This window comes from Panulirus ornatus, chromosome 35 (assembly GCF_036320965.1).
Source record: "Panulirus ornatus isolate Po-2019 chromosome 35, ASM3632096v1, whole genome shotgun sequence".
NCBI classification, from domain to species: domain Eukaryota; kingdom Metazoa; phylum Arthropoda; class Malacostraca; order Decapoda; family Palinuridae; genus Panulirus; species Panulirus ornatus.
The window spans coordinates 18,302,904-18,324,960 of record NC_092258.1 but is presented as its reverse complement, the minus strand read 5'-3'; the positions used below and the strand labels follow the sequence as shown (position 1 = coordinate 18,324,960).

Here is a 22,057-nt window from a genome sequence, read left to right as displayed (position 1 = left end):
GGTGAAGAGAGTGGTGAGAGTAAGTGAGCTTGGGAAGGAGACTTGTGTGAGGAAGTACCAGGAGAGACTGAGTACAGAATGGAAAAAGGTGAGAACAAAGGAGGTAAGAGGAGTGGGGGAGGAATGGGATGTATTTAGGGAAGCAGTGATGGCTTGCACAAAAGATCCTTGTGGCATGAGAAGCGTGGGAGGTGGGCAGGTTAGAAATGGTGGTTAGTGGTGGTTTGAAGAAATAAGATTATTAGTGAAAGAGAATAGAGAGGCATTTGGACGATTTTTGCAGGGAAATAATGCAAATGAGTGGGAAATGTATAAAAGAAAGAGGCACGAGGTCAAGAGAAAGGTGCAAGAGGTGAAAAAGATGGCAAATGAGAGTTGTGGAGAGAGAGTATCATTAGATTTTAGGGAGAAGGAAAAGATGTTTTGGAAGGAGGTAAATAAATTGCGTAAGACAAGTGATCAAATCGGAGCTTCATTGAAGGGAGATAATGGGGAGGTGATAACAAGTAGTGGTGATGTGAGAAGGAGATGGAGTGAGTATTTTGAAGGTTTGTTGAATGTGTTTGATGATAGAGTGGCAGATATAGGGTGTTTTGGTCGAGGTGGTGTCCAAAGTGAGAGGGTTAAGGAAAATGATTTAGTAAACAGAGAAGAGGTAGTAAAAGCTTTACGGAAGATGAAAGCCGGCAAGGTGGCAGGTTGGATGGTATTGCAGTAGAATTTATTAAAAAAGGGGGTGACTGTATTGTTGACTGGTTGGTAAGGTTATTTAATGTATATATGATTCATGGTGAGGTGCCTGAGGATTGGCGGAATGCTTGCAACTGTACAAAGGTAAAGGGGATAAGAGTGAGCGCTCAAATTACAGAGGTATAAGTTTGTTGAGTATTCCTGGTAAATCATATGGGAGGGTATTGCTTGAGAGGGTGAAGGCATGTACAGAGCATTAGATTGGGAAAGAGCAGTGTGGTTTCAGAAGTGGTAGAGGATGTGTGGATCAGGTGTTTGCTTTGAAGAATGTATGTGAGAAATACTTAGAAAAGCAAATGGATTTGCATGTAGCATTTATGGATCTGGAGAAGGCATATGATAGAGTTGATATAGATGCTCTGTGGAAGGTATTAAGAATATATGATGTGGGAGGCAAGTTGTTAGAAGCAGTGAAAAGTTTTTATCGAGGATGTAAGGCATGTGTACGTGTAGGAAGAGAGGAAAGTGATTGGTTCTCAGTGAATGTAGGTTTCCGGCAGGGGTGTGTGATGTCTCCATAGTTGTTTGATTTGTTTATGGATGGATTTGTTAGGGAGGTTAATGCAAGAGTTTTGGAAAGAGGGGCAAGTATGCCGTCTGTTGTGGATGAGAGAGCTTGGGAAGTGAGTCAGTTGTTGTTTGCTGATGATACAGCGCTGATGGCTGATTCATGTGAGAAACTGCAGAAACTGGTGACTGAGTTTGGTAAAGTGTGTGAATGAAGAAAGTTGAGAGTACATGTGAATAAGAGCAAGGTTATTATGTACAGTGGGGTTGAGGGTCAAGTGAATTTGGGAGGTAAGTTTGAATGGAGAAAAACTGGAGGAAGTAAAGTGTTTTAGATATCTGGGAGTGGATTTGGCAGCGGATGGAACCATGGAAGCGGAAGCGAATCAAAGAGTGGGGGAGGGGGCGAAAGTTCTGGGAGCCTTGAAGAATGTGTGTCAGTCGAGAACGTTATCTTGGAAAGCAAAAAATGGGTATGCTTGAAGGGATAGTGGCTCCAACAATGTTGTATGGTTCTGAGGCGTGGGCTATGGATAGAGTTGTTCGTAGGAGGGTGGATGTGCTGGAAATTAGATGTTTGAGGACAATATGTGGTGTGAGGTGGTTTGATCGAGTAAGATGAAAGGGTAAGAGAAATGTGTGGTAATAAAAAGAGTGTGGTTTAGAGAGCAGAGGAGGGTGTTTTGAAATGGTTTGGTCACATGGAGAGAATGAGTGAGGAAAGATTGACAGAGAGGATATATGTGTCAAAGGTGGAGCGAACGAGGAGAAGTGGGAGACCAAATTGGAGGTGGAAAGATGGAGTGAAAAAGATTTTGAGTGTTCGGGGCCTGAACATGCAGGAGGGTGAAAGGCGTGCAAGGAATAGAGTGAATTGGAACTATGTGGTATACAGATGTCGATGTGCTGTCAATGGATTGAAAATGGGCATGTGAAGCATCTGGGGTAAACCATGGAATGTTCTGTGGAGCCTGGATGTGGAAAGGGAGCTGTGGTTTCGGTGCCATATTACATGACAGCTAGAGACAGTGTGAACGAATGAGGCCTTTGTTGTCTTTTCGTAGTGCTACCTCGCCCACATGAGGGGGGAGGGGTCTTGTTATTTCATGTGTGGCTAGATAGCAATGGGAATGAATAAGGGCAGACTATGAATTATGTACATTTGTATATATGTATATGCATGTGTATATATATATATATATATATATATATATATATATATATATATATATATATATATATATATATATATATATATATATATATATATATATGTGTTGAGATGTATAGGTATGTATATTTGCGTGTGTGGACGTGTATGTATATACATGTGTATGTGGGTGGGTTGGGCCATTCTTTCGTCTGTTTGCTTGCGCTACCTCGCTAACGCAGGAGACAACGACAAAGTAAAATAAATATAAATAAATAAATATGTATATGCTGTCTCCCGCATCAGCGAGTTAGCGCAAGGAAACAGACAAGGATTGACCCAACCCACCCATATACATAAATGCCAATACACACACATATACATTTCAATGTACATATATACATATCCATACACAGACATATTCATATATACTATTTATTTTATTTATTTTGCTTTGTCGCTGTCTCCCGCTTTAACGAGGTAGCGCAAGGAAACAGATGAAAGAATGGCCCAACCCACCCACATACGCATGTATAATCATACATGTCCACATATGCAAATATATATACCTATACATCTCAACGTATGCATATACATACACACACAGACTTATGCATATATACACATGTACATAGTTCATACTGTCTGCCTTTATTCATTCCCATTGCCACCTCGTCTCACATGAAATAACAACCCCTTCCCCCCCTCATGTGCGCGAGGTAGTGCTAGGACAAGGCAGCAAAGGCCACATTCGTTCACACTCAGTCTCTAGCTGTCATGTAATAATGCACTGAAACCACAGTTCCCTTTCCATATCCAGGCCCCACACAACTTTCCATGGTTTACCCCAGATGCTTCACATGCCCTTGTTCAATCCATTGACAGCACGTCGACCCTGGTATACCACATCGTTCCAATTCACTCTATTCCTTGCACGCCTTTCACCCACTTGCATGTTCGGGCCCCGATCACTCAAAATCTTTTTTACTCCATCTTTCCACCTCCAATTTGGTCTCCCACTTCTCCTCGTTCTCTCCACCTCTGACACATATATCCTCTTTGTCAATCTTTCCTCACTCATTCTGTCCATGTGACCAAACCATTTCAAAACACCCTCTTCTGCTCTCTCAACCACACTCTTTTTATTACCACACATCTCTCTTACCCTATTATTACTTACTCGATCAAACCACCTCATACCACATTTTGTCCTCAAGCATCTCATTTCCAGCACATCCACCCTCCTCCGCACAACTCTATATATGTTGATATTGTTAAGCAGTATACCTCACCCTTAATGTGCATGTTCTTTTACTGTGGTTATCATTTCTATATATACTGCTTGATCTTTCTTTAGTATATACATTTTCTTTCAAGATAGCTGCCTAAAATACTGTAATGTCTGTGTTGGTTGATGTGTAGGGAGAGTAATGAAAAATACTCATAAAATAAAGGACACCAAAGAGGCACTTCTTGAAAAGAAAGTCTTGGTACTCTCCAATGTAAGTAAAATTTCAGGAACATGAAGGAAAGTTCATACTTGCTTACATGTTAATCATTAATACAACATGATAATACAAATTCAAGGTAAATAATTTCCCTGTTTGGAAACTTTTCAGAGATTATAACTACAGCACTTACATGAATATGAACATTTGGATATTGAAATTGTAAATACTAAACATGTGTGACAAAAAAGTCATTTTTACTTACTTAAGCTGTAGTTTCAAATCTCCTCTCAGAATATTTACAGGAAATACTTAAGACTTTTTCAATCAACTGCACATACACAACAAGGACAGCCTGACAAACATTTGTGGAAAATATTAATGAGAAAGTTTATGCTACTACCATTTCATAAGAATCACTATCTAATACAGATCCCATGTGTATATTCAAAACTTGCACAACTGATAGGGTTTCCTTTACTGACAAAATGAAGTTCTTTTTTAGACAAAGACAAACACGTACAAATACATTAATCTACTCTATTTCACAGTATACCATTTAGTATTGATAGGATATTTTTCACACAACACTGATTCTCCAGTGTACCACCAAACTATAATACTGATGATGAATTACTTAGAGTTATGTGATTTGCATTTCTGATTTAAGGCCCTACCACAATATGATGCTATAAATTATTTCCAACTGGAATATTTACAGATGTTGTTCAAAGATGTTCTATCAGCATTTTGTTTTAATTTTCAATCATTAAGAGATAATTCTTGGCTATTCAGTGTAATGCAGAAAGGTTAATGAATTTAGATGTAATTTTTTAAGTGATTTTCTTTTAGATGCCCACAGCTCAGTAGATGGAGATCTATCTTGGAATTAATCATTCACTGAATGCCTTAAAATTTCTAGCGTATGTGTTTAAGCAACAGACTAACAGTTCATTCACTGGCCTCCTTTTGTCATTTTTACACACCTGTTCATTTACAAATTCTTATTACATTACGGAAGCAAAATGAAAGAATAATCAGATTTTTGGTTTTCTTCAGCTGCAGATTACCATACATACTTCATATGTGTTGTATGATAACTAAGATGTAAAAGCTGCATAACTGCAGTACTAACTCTATGTTTATATGAGAACAAATCTGGTCTGTGAGAAATGGTTTCTTTCTGAGTAGCAACAGATGCCAAGGACTTTTATTACAGCATATTCAATGTTGGTAAAGAAGAGCTAAGTTACTTGAGTTGCATGAGATTTAGGAAACTATGCATTTCACTAGTTTGCTGGTATAATGGGTGGCATCTGTGCATGGACGGGAGTGGTGTCTTCCTCAGGGCTTGGAGAATCAACAGGCCTGGAGACCACCTTCACATTCTGGCGGACAGGCTGATCATTGTGCTGTGAAACATGAAAGCTATATATATAAGCTAAATCATAAGAATTTTTTCAAGAATTCAAAAGAATTACCTTTTCCTATACTCTTACAATGATGAGAACTGCATTGGAAATATCCAATTTTATCAAAATCACAGATGAAAGTCATTATTATGGTGTGTTTATTTTCTCAAAGAAAATGAAGTGAATGGCCTCTTTCTCACAGTGTATCATCAAGGATGCCCACCTAGTTCTTTATATCTAGTTGGTGTGCCTGTATACACATGTGCAATTTCATGGATATGTATAACTTTAAGTGTTTGAATTTTCTATGATAATAATATGGAACTAGCAATCACACATGTTGGCTACCACATGAAACAGTACTGTGTTTATCATCAACACCATAGAATATTATTGTCGAAATCTCTTGAACAAGTATATGAATTATGAATGTCTTAATACTTTATTCTCTTTTTTAAAAAAACAATCAATTAAGATAATACCATTTAAGTGATCTAAATAATTTGATTAATTAAATACTCCTAGAGTTAGTTGGTTTGCAATATTGTGTAGAGGGGATGTCATCTTTCAATTATCTATAGGAATGAGAAAGGTGATGATATTTATGTGCTAAATTATTTTGAAACACAATATTGCTATATATATAGTTTAAACCTTATTGGGAAAATTACAGATGTGCATGCAAGGTAAAATATCAACCCTGATATATTCCCTAATTATACATTCAAGGATTTTAAACAGATTTTATCTTAGATTTACTGTTAACATGTTGACAAAACAATAACATGACAAAACAATTCAATAACTTTAAACAAATAGGAACATTTTCATTTGATATTTAGAAGGTGCCTCAAAACCTATGATATAGGTATGTGAAAATTATAGCAGAAAATGCATAGGGAATGAATTGTGGAGTGGCAGATTGGGTGAAATGTAATACTTTGAGGTGGTTTGGGCATGTGGAAAGGATTAAACAGGGGGAGTTTACAAGGAGAGTTTATGATGGTGTAATCAAAGGGGTTGGTGTGAGAGGAAGACCACTTGTGGCATCGGTAAACAGATTGGAAGGTACTGGAAGAGAGGAATGGGAGGAGAATGTGTGGAATGGTGTATGTGAGGGAGGAAGGTAAGGACAGGAATAAGTGAAGACTTTTGCTGTGGCCATCCCCTTGATGGGAGCTTTTGAGGGAATGGGCATCAAAGATGGTATTATGACATGATTTTAATAACATAGCATTAATGAATGTCAGCATACTTTCTCAGTGCTAGAGGAGCATGTTGCATGTAAAGTGAAAGGGTATATTGAATTATCCTTTGAAATTTCTGTACTTACTTGAGTGTATTTTGGTGCAACAGCACCTGTGCCACTAAGTCTCATACGCTCAGGATCTCCAGGAGCAGTATCAGAGCCACGTAAGAGGAAGAGCCCCAGATTTAGTTGAGGTATGTCATTGTAAAGGTGTAGCAGAAGCATGACAAGAGTCAATCCCAACAACAAATAACCTGCAATACAATTAACTCTCAGAAATTGCTATATTATCTTTAATACATTACAGGAATTCTTCTCAAAGGTGGAGAATTACATTATCATGATATCTATATTCATAAGTCCTTGTTGTCATTAGTCCCTTTTTCTTCAATCATATAAAAGCAACGTTCTAATGATGACTGTTTTCAGTCTTACTACCTTGTTTATCTCCAAGATTCTTTAATATTTCATCATCCTTTCATCTCTTCAGTTTTCTATCACTGTACCTTCTTCCCCCCCCCCCTCACTTTTTATCTGTATTCCTCTTTTTCTCATTCTCACCCTTTCACTAACCTTCATTCTCTTTCATTCTACTCAATTACTCTTACACCTTCTGCATCACAACTCATCTTTCCATCTCACTGTCTCACTTCCCCATCCAGTTTTTATTGATTTGTCCTTTTCTCATTTTCTTTTCTTGATTCCCTCCATCCTTCTCTTTTCCTTCCAATTTACTGTTTCAAATGTCCTGACCCTGCATTTTAGCTTTTTTTTTTTATCTCTCTTGCTTACCCTCCTTTTATTATTTTCTTGTGTCTCATACTCACTTTTTCCATCTTCTCTCCTACTCTTCCTTCCTGTAAGGCCCTCAGTTTTGTCTCTTACAATCCTCCCATGCTTTCTCTCATAATCTAATCTTCACATTCTTCCTCTATCCATGTTTTCAACTACATCTCTAGATATTCTTTTACTGCCCTCTGCATATCTTTTTTCAGATGTTACTAGACTCTGTCTGCTCAAGGTTATATTGTGAAATAGCAGCAGGAACAGATGAAGAAAGGTTGTATTTGCTCACATTCATTCTCTAGCTGGCATGCGTGATGCACTGAAACCACCATTCCCTATACACAACCAGGGCCCCATAGAACTTTCTGTGGTTTCCCCTGATGGCTTCATATGCCCTGGTTCACTCCATTGACAGCATGTCACCATTTGTATGCCACATTGTTCCAATTCACTCTTTCCTGTACATACCTTTCACTCTTCTGCATGTCCAGGCCCCCAACCACTCAAGACATACATCACCTCATCCTTCCATCTCCCATTTGGTCTTCCCCTTCTCCTCTCCTCTGCTTCTGACACATACTGTATATCCTTTGTCAACCCTTCCTCACTCATTCTCTCCACAAGTCCAAACCATTTCAGCACACTCTTTTTTGCTCTCTCAACCTCACTCTACTTATTACCACACCTCTCTCCTACCCTTTTACTTCTTGATTACACCACCTCACACTACATATTCTCCTTAGACATTTCATTTCCAACACATCCACCCTCCTTCACTCATCATCATCTACAACCCCTACCTCACATCCATGTGACATCTTTTGGACTACTATACCTTCAAACGTACCCATTTTCACCCTTCCAGATAACGATCTTCCTGCTGTACATTCCTAAATTCTCCTAGAACCTTTGCCCCTACACCTATCATGACTCACTTCCATTTCCATGATTCCATTCGCTGCCATGTCCACTCTAAGGTATCTAAAACACTCCACTTCTAAATTTTCTTCCTTCAAACTCACACACCAACTTACCTGTTCCTTCCTCTGCCCTCTTGCTTTTATTCAAATTCACTTTCAATATCATCCTTTCACACAGTTTCTGAAACACAGACACTGATTTCTGCAGTTTCTCACTTTAATCTGCTACTAATACAATCTAATTAGCAAACAACAACTAACCCACTTCCCAGGCCCGATAACCTCCTATATATATGCCTATCTCTCCAAGACCCTTGCATTTACCTTTCTTACCAACTCATCCATAAACAAATTAAACTGCCGTGGTGACATCACAAACCCCTGCCACACACTAATATTCAGTAGCTGTACTCACTCTCCTCTTTTTCTAATTGTATATATTTTACAGAGAGAAAAATTTCAATGTTTCTAATAAGACCTTCCACAAGGCATCTCTATCAATCCTATCGTATGCTTTCTCAAGGTCCATAAATGCCATATACTAATCCTTCTGCTCTCTTAAGTATTTTTCATATATATTATTCAAAGCTTCAAAACAAGCACCTGACCCACACATCCTCTACCACTCCTGAAACCACATTGTTCCTTCCCAGTGTGATGTTCTATACATGCCTTTACACTCTCAATCATCACACTGCCATACAACTTAATGGCTACACTCAACAAACTTATACCTCTGTAATTTGAACACTTGCCTTTGTCCCCCTTACCTTTATGCAATGGTTTTCTACATGCATTCTGCCAGTGTCTAGGCATCTTTCCATGATTCACACATACAATGAAAAATTCTAACTAACCAATCAAAAACAAAGTTACCCCCTTTCTTGATGAATTCAACTGCATTATCATCCACCCCAGCCACATTGCTGCACATCATTGTTAACGAAATCACTTTCCCTGACTCTCTCATTCACATAACCACCTGACCCAACACATTCATCTGCCACATTATATTCAACAATTCTTCAAAATGCTCACTCCACCTCTTTCTCATCTCATCACTACCTGGTGCAATTTCCCCATTTGCTCCCTTAGCTGATATTCCCATTTGTTCTCTTGAATTTCTCAAACTATTAATCCCATTATAAAATATCCTATTCTTCCCTGAAGTTTGCTGATACTTCCATACCTCAACTCTCATTTGACCTTTTTCTTTTGACCCCTGCACTTTCTCTTAACCTCCTTCTCTTTTCTTTTGTACATCTCTCAGTCTTTTGGTCTCCTTCTCTGTCTACCATCCATTGATCTCTGTTTTCTCTTTCATTACCAACTTTACTTCATCATCCCACCACTCACTACCCTTTCTAACTTGACTACCTCCCACTATTTACATGCCACACACTTCTTTCACAGCGCTTCCTTAAGTACCTTCCATTTCTTACTCAATCCATAGATTCATTTACTTTCACCTTCTACCATTCTACATTTACTCTCTTCTGGTATTTCTTCACACACATCTCTTTTCCAAGCTCACTTACTTTCACCACCTTATCTCACTACACCTCCACAAGATAATGACTAGACATCCCACCAGCTGCCCCTCTCAGCACTTACACATCCAAAGGTTTCTTTTGCATGCCCATGGCTATCAATTATATGTAGTTCAATAATGCCATCTAGCCATTTTTCCTACTCACATATGTAACCTTGCCTGTTTTCTGCTTTTCAGACCAGGTATTCCCAATTACCATCACTTTTTCAGCACAACTCCACGAGCAGCTTACCATTTTAATTCGGTTTACTGAATACCCATTCCCCAAATATACTTTCAACTGCCACTTTACTCACTTTCACATTCAAATCACCACTTCTATCTGGTCTCTCGCATCAAAGCTGCTGACATACTCACTCAGCTGCTCCCAAAACACTTACTTCTCATGGCCAGGTGCATAAGTACCAAAAATCATCCATCTCTTATCCACTTTCATTCTTAATACACTTCCAAAACTGCTTCAGGAGTAGTGCTACTCCTTCCTTAGCTCTTGTCCTCTCACCAACCCCTGTCTTTTCCCCTGAGACATTTCCAAATTATTTTTTAAACTTTATCCTTGAGGTTTGTTTCACTTACAGCAAGAACAGCCATCCTCCTTTCCTTAAACATGATACCTATCTCTCCTTTCCTTTCATCTTATTACATTCAAACACATTCAGGCATCCCAGCCTGAGCCATCCAGGAGGATGAACACTACCCACTTGGCTCCTTTTGTTTCATCTCTTAGAAACTGAATACAAGAGGGGGGAGAGGGAGTTCCAGTCCCATACTCCTACCCCTGTTAGACACCCTCTACCCCTCTGCAATTCCCCTTCTTGTTTACTTTCACTACCTGTACCCAACCATTCTACTATTACCTTAGTCATCTACTGTTGCCTTTTGCTTCTACTCTCAGTTCCCAACTTATCTTACTTTCCCTCCCCATTTTCACCAACTACTTTTCTATTCTACCCATTGCTTACACTCCTCTACCATTTCTAATGTCTTCCTTTTCTCTCATCCCTCCTTATTTTCACTTCCCTATTCCATTTTCTCCTGCTCCCCACTTTCTTATCACATTTTCCTAACCTTGTACAGTACACCTGGTCTCTGCATAATGTTGGGGTTGCATTCCTAGGAAATACAACATAATTGAATCAATGGAAAGTGATTCATATTGTACCTTAAGATTAAGTGAATCACCAGAGAGTTAAGCATGTTGTACCTTAAGATTAAGTGAATCACTGGAGAGTGAATCATGTTGTACCTTAAGGTTAAGTGAATCAATGGAAAGTGAATCATATTGTACCTTAAGATTAAGTGAATCACCAGAGAGTGAAGCATGTTGTACCTCAAGATTAAGTGAATCACTAGAGAGTGAATCATGTTGTACCTTAAGGTTAAGTGAATCACCAGAGAGTGAAGCATGTTGTACCTTAAGATTAGGTGAATCACTGGAGAGTGAATCATGTTGTACCTTAAGATTAAGTGAATCACCAGAGAGTGAAGCATGTTTTACCTTAAGATTAGGTTAATCACTGAAGAGTGAATCATATTGTACCTTATGATTAAGTGAATCACTGGAAAGTGAATCATATTGTACCTTAAGATTAAGTCAGAAGGGGAGTGCATGATGCATTGGCAAATTTTTCAACCCAATTTGCATACAAAGGAAAAATTAATCTAATTGCCCCTGAAAATACTCTAGAAATACATTAATAATCTTATCACAAATACATTAATGATATTATTACAAATACATTAATAATCTTATTACAAATACATTAATAATCTTATTACAAATACATTAATAATCTTATTACAAATACATTAATAATCTTATTACAAATACATTAATAATCTTATTACAAATACATTAATAATCTTATTACAAATACATTAATAATCTATTACAAATACATTGATAATCTTATTACAAATACATTAATTTTCTTACTACAAATACATTAATAATCTTATTACAAATACATTGATAATCTTATTACAAATACATTAACAATTTTATTACAAATACATTAATAATCTTATTACAAATACATTAATAATCTTATTACAAATACATTAATAGTCTTATTACAAATACATTAATAATCTTATTACAAATACATTAATAATCTTATTACAAATACATTAATAATCTTATTACAAATACATTAATAATCTATTACAAATACATTGATAATCTTATTACAAATACATTAATAATCTATTACAAATACATTAATAATCTTATTACAAATACATTGATAATCTTATTACAAATACATTAATAATCTTATTACATATACATTAATGATCTTGCAGCCATGGTTGGTTGTAGGTTATATTGCAGCCATGGTTGGTTGTAGGTTATATTGCAGCCATGGTTGGTTGTAGGTTATATTGCAGCCATGGTAGGTTGTAGGTTATATTGCAGCCATGGTTGGTTGTAGGTTATATTGCAGCCATGGTTGGTTGTAGGTTATATTGCAGCCATGGTAGGTTGTAGGTTATATTGCAGCCATGGTTGGTTGTAGGTTATATTGCAGCCATGGTTGGTTGTAGGTTATATTGCAGCCATGGTAGGTTGTAGGTTATATTGCAGCCATGGTTGGTTGTAGGTTATATTGCAGCCATGGTTGGTTGTAGGTTATATTGCAGCCATGGTTGGTTGTAGGTTATATTGCAGCCATGGTTGGTTGTAGGTTATATTGCAGCCATGGTTGGTTGTAGGTTATATTGCAGCCATGGTTGGTTGTAGGTTATATTGCAGCCATGGTAGGTTGTAGGTTATATTGCAGCCATGGTTGGTTGTGGGTTATATTGCAGCCATGGTTGGTTGTAGGTTATATTGCAGCCATGGTAGGTTGTAGGTTATATTGCAGCCATGGTTGGTTGTAGGTTATATTGCAGCCATGGTTGGTTGTAGGTTATATTGCAGCCATGGTTGGTTGTAGGTTATATTGCAGCCATGGTTGGTTGTAGGTTATATTGCAGCCATGGTAGGTTGTAGGTTGTATTGCAGCCATGGTTGGTTGTAGGTTATATTGCAGCCATGGTTGGTTGTAGGTTATATTGCAGCCATGGTAGGTTGTAGGCTATATTGCAGCCATGGTTGGTTGTAGGTTATATTGCAGCCATGGTTGGTTGTAGGTTATATTGCAGCCATGGTAGGTTGTAGGTTATATTGCAGCCATGGTTGGTTGTAGGTTATATTGCAGCCATGGTTGGTTGTAGGTTATATTGCAGCCATGGTTGGTTGTAGGTTATATTGCAGCCATGGTTGGTTGTAGGTTATATTGCAGCCATGGTAGGTTGTAGGTTATATTGCAGCCATGGTTGGTTGTAGGTTATATTGCATCCATGGTTGGTTGTAGGTTATGGCCCATCATCAGTTCAGTATAGAGAGCACAGATCATGGTCTGTCATCAGTTCAGTATAGAGAGCACAGATCATGGTCCGTCATCAGTTCAGTATAGAAGGCACAGGCTATGGTCCGTCATCAGTTTAGTATATAGACCACAGATCATGATATGACATCAGTTCAGTGTAGAGAGTACAGGTCATGGTCCGTCTTCAGTAGAGACCACAGATCATGGTCCGTCATCAGTTCAGTACAGAGGGTCCAGATCATGGTACTTCATCAGTTTAGTATAGAGAGCACAGATCATGGTACGTCTTCAGTTCAGTATAGAGACAACAGATCATGGTCTGTCATCAGATTAGTATAGAGAGCACAGATCATGGTCCGTCATCAGTTTGGTACAGAGAGCACAGATCATGGTCCGTCATCAGTTCAGTATAGAGAGCACAGATTATGGTCCGTTAAAATTTCTGTATAGAGAACACTGATTATGGTCCGTCATCAGTTCAGTATAGGGAGAACAGATCATATTCCATCATTAAGTGCAGAGAGCACAGATCATGGTCCGTCATCAGCTCAGTCTAGAAAGCACAGATCATGGTCCTCCATCAGTTCAGTATAGAGAGCACAGATCATGGTCCATCATCAGTTCAGTATAGGGAGCACAGATCATGGCCCGTCATCAGTTCAATATAGAGAGCACAGGTTATGGTCCGTCATTCGTTCAGTATAGAGACTACAGATCATGGTCCGTCATCAGTTCAGTATAGAGACCACAGATCAGGGTCCGTTATTAGTTTAGTATAGAGCAGAGATCATGGTGCGTCATCAATTCCATATAGAGAGTGCAGATCATGGTCCATCATCATTTCAGTATAGAAAGCACAGATCATGATACGTCATCAATTCAGTATAGAGAGCACAGATTGTGGTCCGTCATCAGTTCAGTATAGAGAGCACAGGTTGTGGTCCGTCATTCGTTCAGTATAGAGACCACAGATCATGGTCCGTCATCAGTTCGGTATAGAGACCACAGATCATGGTCCGTCATCACTTCAGTATAGAGAGTCCAGATCATGGTCCGTCATCAGTTCAGTATAGAGAGCACAGATCATGGTCCGTCATCAGTTCAGTATAGAGACCACAGATTATGGTCCATCATCAATTCATTATAGAGAGCACAGGTTATGGTTCTTCATCAGTTCAGTATAAAGAGCACAGATCATGGTCCTTCATCAGTTCAGTATAGAGAGCACAGATCATGGTCCGTCATCACTTCAGTACAGAGAGTCCAGATCATGGTCCGTCATCAGTTTCGTATAGAGAGCACAGATCATGGTCCGAAATGTGTTCAGTATAGGGCACAGGTTATGGTCCGTCATCAGGTCAGTATAGAGAGCACAGATCATGGTCTTTCATCAGTTCAGTATAGAGAGCACAGATTAGGGTCGGTCTTCAGTAGAGAGCACAGATCATGGTCCGTTATCAGTTAAGTATAGAGGGCACAGATCATGGTCCATCATCAGTTCATTATAGAGAGAACAGGTTATGGTCCGTCATCAGTTTAGTATAGAGAACAATGATCATGGCCCGACATCTGTTCAGTATAGAGAGCACAGGTTATGGTCCGCCATCAGTTTAGTATAGGGAGCAATGAACATGGCCCGACATCTGTTCAGTATAGAGAGCACAGGTTATGGTCCGTCATCAGTTCAGTATAGAGACCACAGATTATGGTCCATCATCAGTTCATTATAGAGAGCTCAGGTTATGGTCCTTCATCAGTTCAATATAGAGATCACAGATCATGGTCCGTCATCAGTTCAGTATAGAGGCCACAGCTCATGGTCCGTTATCAGTTCAATATAGAGAGCATAGGATATGGTTCGTCATCAGTTTAGTATAGGGAGCACAGATCATTGTACGTCATCAGTTCAGTATAGAAAGCACCGATCATGGTCCGTCATCAGTTCAGTATAGAGCGCACAGATCATTGTCCGCCATTAGTTCAGTATAGAGAGTACAATTCATGGTCAGTCATCATTTCGTATAGAGAGCATAGGTTTTGGTCCGTCATCAGTACAGTATAGAGAGCACAGATCGTGGTCCGTCATCAGTTCAGTATAGAAAGCATAGGTTTTGGTCCGTTATAAGTTTAGTATAGATACCACATATAATGGTCCGTCATCAGATCAGTATAGAGACCACAGATCATGATCCGTCATCAGTTCAGTATAGAGAGCATAGGTTATAGTCCGTTTTCAGTTCGGTATCATGGTCCGTCATCATTTTAGCATAGCGAGCGCAGATCATGTCCCGTAATCAGTTCAGTATAGAGACAGATCATGGTCCGTCATCATTTCAGTATAGAGAGCATAGGTTATGGTCTATCATCAGTTCAGTATAGTGACAGATCATGGTACGTCATCAGTTCAGTATAGAGTACAGGTTATGGTCCGTCTTCAGTAGAGAGCACAGACTATGGTCCGTCATCAGTCAAATATAGAAGGCAAAGATCATGATCGTCATCAGTTCAGTATAGAGTGCACAGATCATGGTCCGTCATCAGCCAGTATAGAGAGAACAGGTTATGGTCCATCATCAGTGCAGTATAGAGAGCAGAGATCATGGTCTGTCATCAGGTCAGTATAGAAAGCAGAGATCATGGTCCGTCATCAGTTTAGTATAGGGAGCAGAGATCATAGTCCTTTATCAGTCCAGTATAAAGACCACATATGTTTCGTCATCAGTTAAGTATAAAGACCACAAATCATAGTACGTTTTCAGGTCAGTATAGTTGGCATAGATCATGGTCCGTCATCAGATCAGTTTAGAGACCACAGATCATGGTCCGTCATCAGTTGAGAATAGAGAGCAAAGATTATGGTCCATCATGAGTTCAGTATAGAGAGCACAGATCCTGGTTTGTCATCAGTATAGTAAAGAGAGCACAGATCATGGTCCATCATTATATCAGTATAGAGAGCACAGGTTATGGTCCTTCATCACTTCAGTGTAGAGAGCACAGAGCATGGTCAGTCATTATATCAGTATAGAGAGCATAGGGTATGGGCTGTCATCAGTTCAGTATAGAGAGCATAGGTTATGATCTGTCATCAGTTCAATATAGAGACCACAGATCATGGTATGTCATCAGTTCAGTATAGAGAGAATAGTTTATGGTCCATCTTCAGTAGAGAGCACAGATCATGGTCCGACATCAGTTCATTATAGACAGCACAGATCATGGTCTGTCATCATTCCAGTATAGAGAGAACAGGTTATGGCTCGTCATCAGTTCAGTATAAAGACAACAGGCTATGGTCCGTCTTCGGTAGAGAGCAGAGATCATGTTCCGTCATCAGTTCAGTATAGAGAGCAAAGATCATGGTCCGTCATCAGTTAGGTATATAGAGAGGAGATCGTGGTTCGTCATCTGTTCAGTATAGAGAGCACAGGTTACGGCTCGTCATCACTTTAGTATAGAGACCATAGGTCATGGTCCGTCATCATTTCAGTATATAGAGCACAGATCATGGTCCGTCATCAGTTCAGTATATAGAGCACAGATCATGGTCTGTCTTCAGTAGAGAGCACAGATTATGGTCCGTCATCAGTAAAGTATAGAGAGCAGAGATCATGGTCCGACATCAGTTCAGTATAGAAAGCACAGTTCATGGACCGTCATCAGTCCAGTATAGAGAGAACAGGTTATGGTCCGTCATCAGTTTAGTATAGAGAGCACAGATCATGGTCCGACATCAGTTCAGTATAAAGAGCACAGGTTATGGTCCGTCATCAGTTCAGTATAGAGAGCACAGATCATGGTCCTTCATCAGTTCAGTATAGAGACCACAGATCATGGTCCGTCATCAGTTCAGTATAGAGAGCATAGGTTATGGTCTGTCATCAGTTCAGATAGAGAGCACAGACTATGGTACCCTCATCAGTTCAGTATAGAGACCACAGATCATGGTCCGTCATCAGTTCAGCACAGAGAGCACATATGATCCGTCATCAGTTCAATATAGAGACCACGGATCATGGTCCGTCATCAGTTCAGTTTAGATAGCATAGGCTTTAGTCCGTCATCATTACAGTATATAAACCACAGATAATGGTCTATTATCAGTTCAGTCTATATAGAGAGCATAGGTTTTTGTCCGTCATCAGTTCAGTATAGAGACCACAGATCATGGTTCGTCATCAATTCAGTGTAGTGAGCTCAGATCATGGTCCGTCATCAGTTTAGTATAGAAACCATAGATCATGGTCCGTTAAGGAGTTCAGTTTAGAGAGCACAGGGTATGGTCATTAGTTCAGTATAGACAGCAAAAATCATGGTCCGTCATCAGTTCAATATAGAGAGCACAAGTTATGGTTCGTCAGTTCAGTATAAAGAGCACAGATCATGGGCCGTCATCAGTACCGTATAGAGAGTCCAGATCATGGTCCGTCATCAGTTTAGTATAGAGAGCACCGATCATGGTCCGTCATTAGCTAAATATAGGGAGCACAGGTTATGTCCGTCACCAGTTCAGTATAGAGAACACAGATCATGGTCCGTCATCAGTTCATTATAGAGAGCAGAGGTTATGGTTCTTCATTAGTTCAGCATAAAGAGCACAAATCATGGTCCGTCATATGGTTAGTATAGATAGCTCAGATCATGGTCCGTCATCAGTTCAGTATAGAGAGTCCAGATCATGGTACGTCATCAGTGTAGTATAGAGAGCACAGATCATGGTCCGACATCAGTTCAGCATAGGGCACAGGTTATGGTCCATCATCAATTCAGTATAGAGAGCACAGATCATGATCCGTCATCAGTTCAGTATAGCGAGCACACATTATGGTCCGTCTTTAGTAGAGATCACCGATCATGGTTCGTCATCAGTAGGGTATAGAGGGTACAGATCATGGTCCGTCATCAGTTCATAATAGAGAGCACAGATGATGGTCCGTCATCAGTTCAGTACAGGGAGAAGAGTGTATGGTCCATCATCAGTTTATTATACAGAGCACAGATCATGGTCCTTCAACAGTTCAGTATAGAGAGCCGAGGTTATGGTCCGTCATCAGTTCAGTATAGAGAGCACAGATCATGGGCCGTCACCAGTTCAGTATAGGGCACAAGTTATGGCCCGTCATCAGTTCAGTATAGAGAACACAGATCATGGTCCTTCAACAGATCAGTATAGAGCCGAGGTTATGGTTCGTCATCAGTTCAGTATAGCGAGCGAGCACAGATCATGGTTTATCATCAGTTCAGTATAGAGACCACAGATTATGGTCCGTCATCAGTAGGGTATAGAGAGCACAGATCATGGTTTATCATCAGTTCAGTATAGAGACCACAGATTATGGTCCGTCGTCAGTTCAGTATATGGAGCACAAGTTATAGTCCGTCATCAGTTCAATATAGAGATCATAGATCATGGTCCGTCATCAGTTCAGTATAGAGACCACAGATCATGGTCCGTTATCAGTTCAATATAGAGAGCATAGGTTATGGTCCCTCATCAGTTTATTGTAGAGAGTACAGATCATGGTACGTCATCACTTCAGTATAGAGACCACAGATCATGATTCGTCATCAGTACAGTATAGAGACCATCGATTATGGTCCGTCATCAGTTCAGTATAGAGAGCACATATCATGGTCCGTCATCAGTTTAGTATAGAGACCAGAGATCATGGTCCGTCATCAGTTCAGTATAGAGAGCACAGATCATGGTCCGTCATCAGTTTAGTATAGAGAGCAGAGATCATGGTCCGTCATCAGTTCAGCATAAAGAGCACAGATCATGGTCCGTCATCAGTTCAGATATAGAGAGCACAGGTTATGTTCCATCATTAGCTCACTATAGAGAGCACAGAGCCTGGTCCACCATCAGTTCATTATAAAGCACAAATCATGGTCCGTTATCAGTTTTGTATAGATACCACAGATCATGGTCCGTCTGAAGTTTAGTTTAGGGAGCACAGGTTATGGTCCGTCATCACTTCAGTATAGAGAACACATATAATGGTCTGTCATCAGTTCAGTATTGAGAGCAGAGATTATGGTCCGTCATCACTTCAGTATAGAGAGCACCGATCATGGTCCGTCATCAGTTCAGTATAAAGACCACGGATCATGGTCCGTCATCAGTTCAGTATAGAGAGCACAGATCATGGTACGTCATCAGTTCATTATAGAGAGCATAGGTTATGGTCCGTCATCAGTTCAGTACAGAGACCACATATTTTGGTCCGTCATCAGTTTAGTATAGAGACCACAATTCATGGTGTATCAGTTCTGTATAGAGAACACAGATTATGGTTCGTCATCAGTTCAGTATAGGGAGCGCAGATAATGGTCTGTCATCAGTTCAGTATAGAAATCACAGGTTATGATCTGTCATCAGTTCAGTGTAGAGAGCACAGATCATGGTCTCTCATCAGTTCAGTATAAAGACACCAGATCATCGTCCGTCATCAGTTCAGTGTAGAGAGCATAGATCATGGTCCGTTATTATATCTGTATAGGGAGTACAGGTTATGGTCCGTCATCAGTTCAGTATAGAGAGCATAGGTTATAGTCTGTCATCAGTTTAGTATAGAGACAACAGATCATGGTACGTCATCAGTTCAGTATAGAGAGCATAGGTTTGCTCCGTCTTCAGTAGAGAGCACAGATCATAGTCCCTCATCAGTTCAGTATAGAGAGCACAGATCATGGTCCGTCATCAGTCCAGTATAGAGAGAACAGGTTATGGCTCGTCATCAGTTCAGTATAGAGATCACAGGTTATGGTCCGTCTTCAGTAGAGAGGAGAGATCATGTTCCTTCATCAGTTCAGTATAGAGAGCAGAGATTATGGTCCGTCATCAGTTCAGTATAGAGAGCAGAGATCATGGTCCGTCATCAGTTCAGTATAGAGCACACAGATCATAGTCCATCATCAGTTCAGATATTGTGGGCACAGGTTATGTTCCGTCATTAGTTAACTATAGAGAGCACAGATCCTGGTCTGCCATCAGTTCATTATAGAGAGCACAAATCATGGTCCATCATCAGTTCAGTATAGAGAACATAAATCATGGTCCGTCGTCAGTTTTGTATAGATACCACAGATCATGGTCCGTCTGAAGTTCAGTTTAGAGAGCACAGGTTATGGTCCGTCATCAGTCCAGTGTAGAGACCACGGATCATGGTCCGTCATCAGTTCAGTGTAGAGACCACAGATCATGGTCTCTCACCAGTTCAGTATAAAGACCACAGATCATGGTCCGTCATCAGTTTAGTATAGAGAGCACAGATCATGGTATGTCATCAGTTCATTATAGAGAGCATAGGTTATGGTCCATCATCAGCTCAGTATAGAGACCACAGATTATGGTCCGTCATCAGTTTATTATAGAGACCACAATTCATGGTCTGTTATCAGTTCTGTACAGAGAGCACTGATCATGGTCCGTCATCGGTTCAGTATAAGGAGCGCAGATAATGGTCCGTCATCAGTTCAGTATATAGAGCACAGATCATGGTCCGTCATCAGTTCAGTATAAAGACCACAGGTTATTATCCGCCATTAGTTCATTATAGAGGTCACAGATCATGGTCAGTCATCATTTTAGTATAGCGAGCGCAGATCATCGCCCGTCATCAATTCAGTATAGGGAGCACAGGTTATGGTCCGTCATCAGTTCAGTGTAGAGAGCACAAATCATGGTCCGTTATCATATCTGTATAGAGAGTACAGGTTATGGTCTGTCATCAGTTCAGTATAGAGAACATAGGTTATGGTCTGTCATCAGTTTAGTATAGAGCCCACAGATCATGGTACTTCATCAGTTCAGTATAAAAAGCATAGGTTTTGGTCCGTCTTCAGTAGAGAGCACAGATCATGATCCGTCATCAGTTCAGTAGAGAGAGCACAGATCATGGTCCATCATCAGTCCAGTATAGAGAGAACAGGTTATGGCTTGTCATCAGTTCAGTATAGAGAGCAGAGATCATGGTCCGTTGTCAGTTGAGTAGAGATACCACAGATCATTGTCCGTCATCAGTTTAGTATAGAGAGCACAGATCATGGTCCGTCATCAGTTCAGTATATAGAGCACAGATCATGGTCCGTCATCAGTTCAGTATGGAGAGCACAGGTTATGGTCCGTAATCAGTTCAGTATAGAGGGCACACATCGTGGTCCGTCATCAGTTCAGTATAGAGACCATAGATCATGGTCCGTCATCAATTCAGTATATATGGCGCAGATCATGGTTCTTCATCAGTTCAGTATAGAGACCACAGATCATGGTCCGTCATCAGTTCAGTACAGAGAGCACATGTTATTGTTCATCAGTTCAGTATAAAGAGCACAAATCATTGTCTGTCATCAGTTCAGATATAGAGTACAGTTCATGGTCCGTCATCAGTTCAGTATATAGAGCACAGTTCATGGTCCGTCATCAGTTCAGTAGAGCACAGGTAATGTTCCGTCATCAGTTCAGTATAAAGCACAGATCATGATCCGTCATTATTTCAGTATAGAGAGCACAGGTCATGGTCCGTCATTATTTCAGTATAGAGAACACATGTTATGGTCCTTCATCTGCTCAGTATAGAGAGCATAGGTTATCGTCTGTCATTAGTTCAGTATAGAGACCACAGATTATGGGACGTCATCAGTTCAGTATAAAGAGCATAGGTTATGGTCCGTCTTCAGTAGAGAGCACAAATCTTGGTCTGTCATCAGTTCAGTACAGAGAGCACATAATATGGTCCGTCATCAGTTTAGTATAGAGAGAACAGGTTATGGCTCGTCATCAGTTCAGTATAGAGACCACAGGTTATGTTCCGTCTTCAGTAGAGAGCAGAGATCATGGTCCGTCATCAGTTTAGTATAGAAACCACAGATCATGGTCCGTCATCAGTTTAGTATAGAGAGCATAGGTT

General features: G+C 39.8%; 1 protein-coding gene across 1 annotated transcript in view; it reads right to left on the bottom strand.

Annotated features, from left to right (window-relative positions):
- Positions 1-3,947: 3,947 nt before the first annotated feature.
- Positions 3,948-22,057, bottom strand: part of LOC139760192 (potassium channel subfamily K member 1-like) — a 598,280-nt gene continuing 580,170 nt past the window's right edge. Inside the window, exons 5-6 of the mRNA XM_071683127.1 lie at positions 6,601-6,770; positions 3,948-5,267 (exon numbers count right to left, since the gene is read on the bottom strand). Coding sequence (XP_071539228.1) covers positions 5,145-5,267; positions 6,601-6,770 — 293 coding nt within the window. The 3' untranslated portion in view covers positions 3,948-5,144. The remainder of the gene's footprint in view (positions 5,268-6,600; positions 6,771-22,057) is intronic.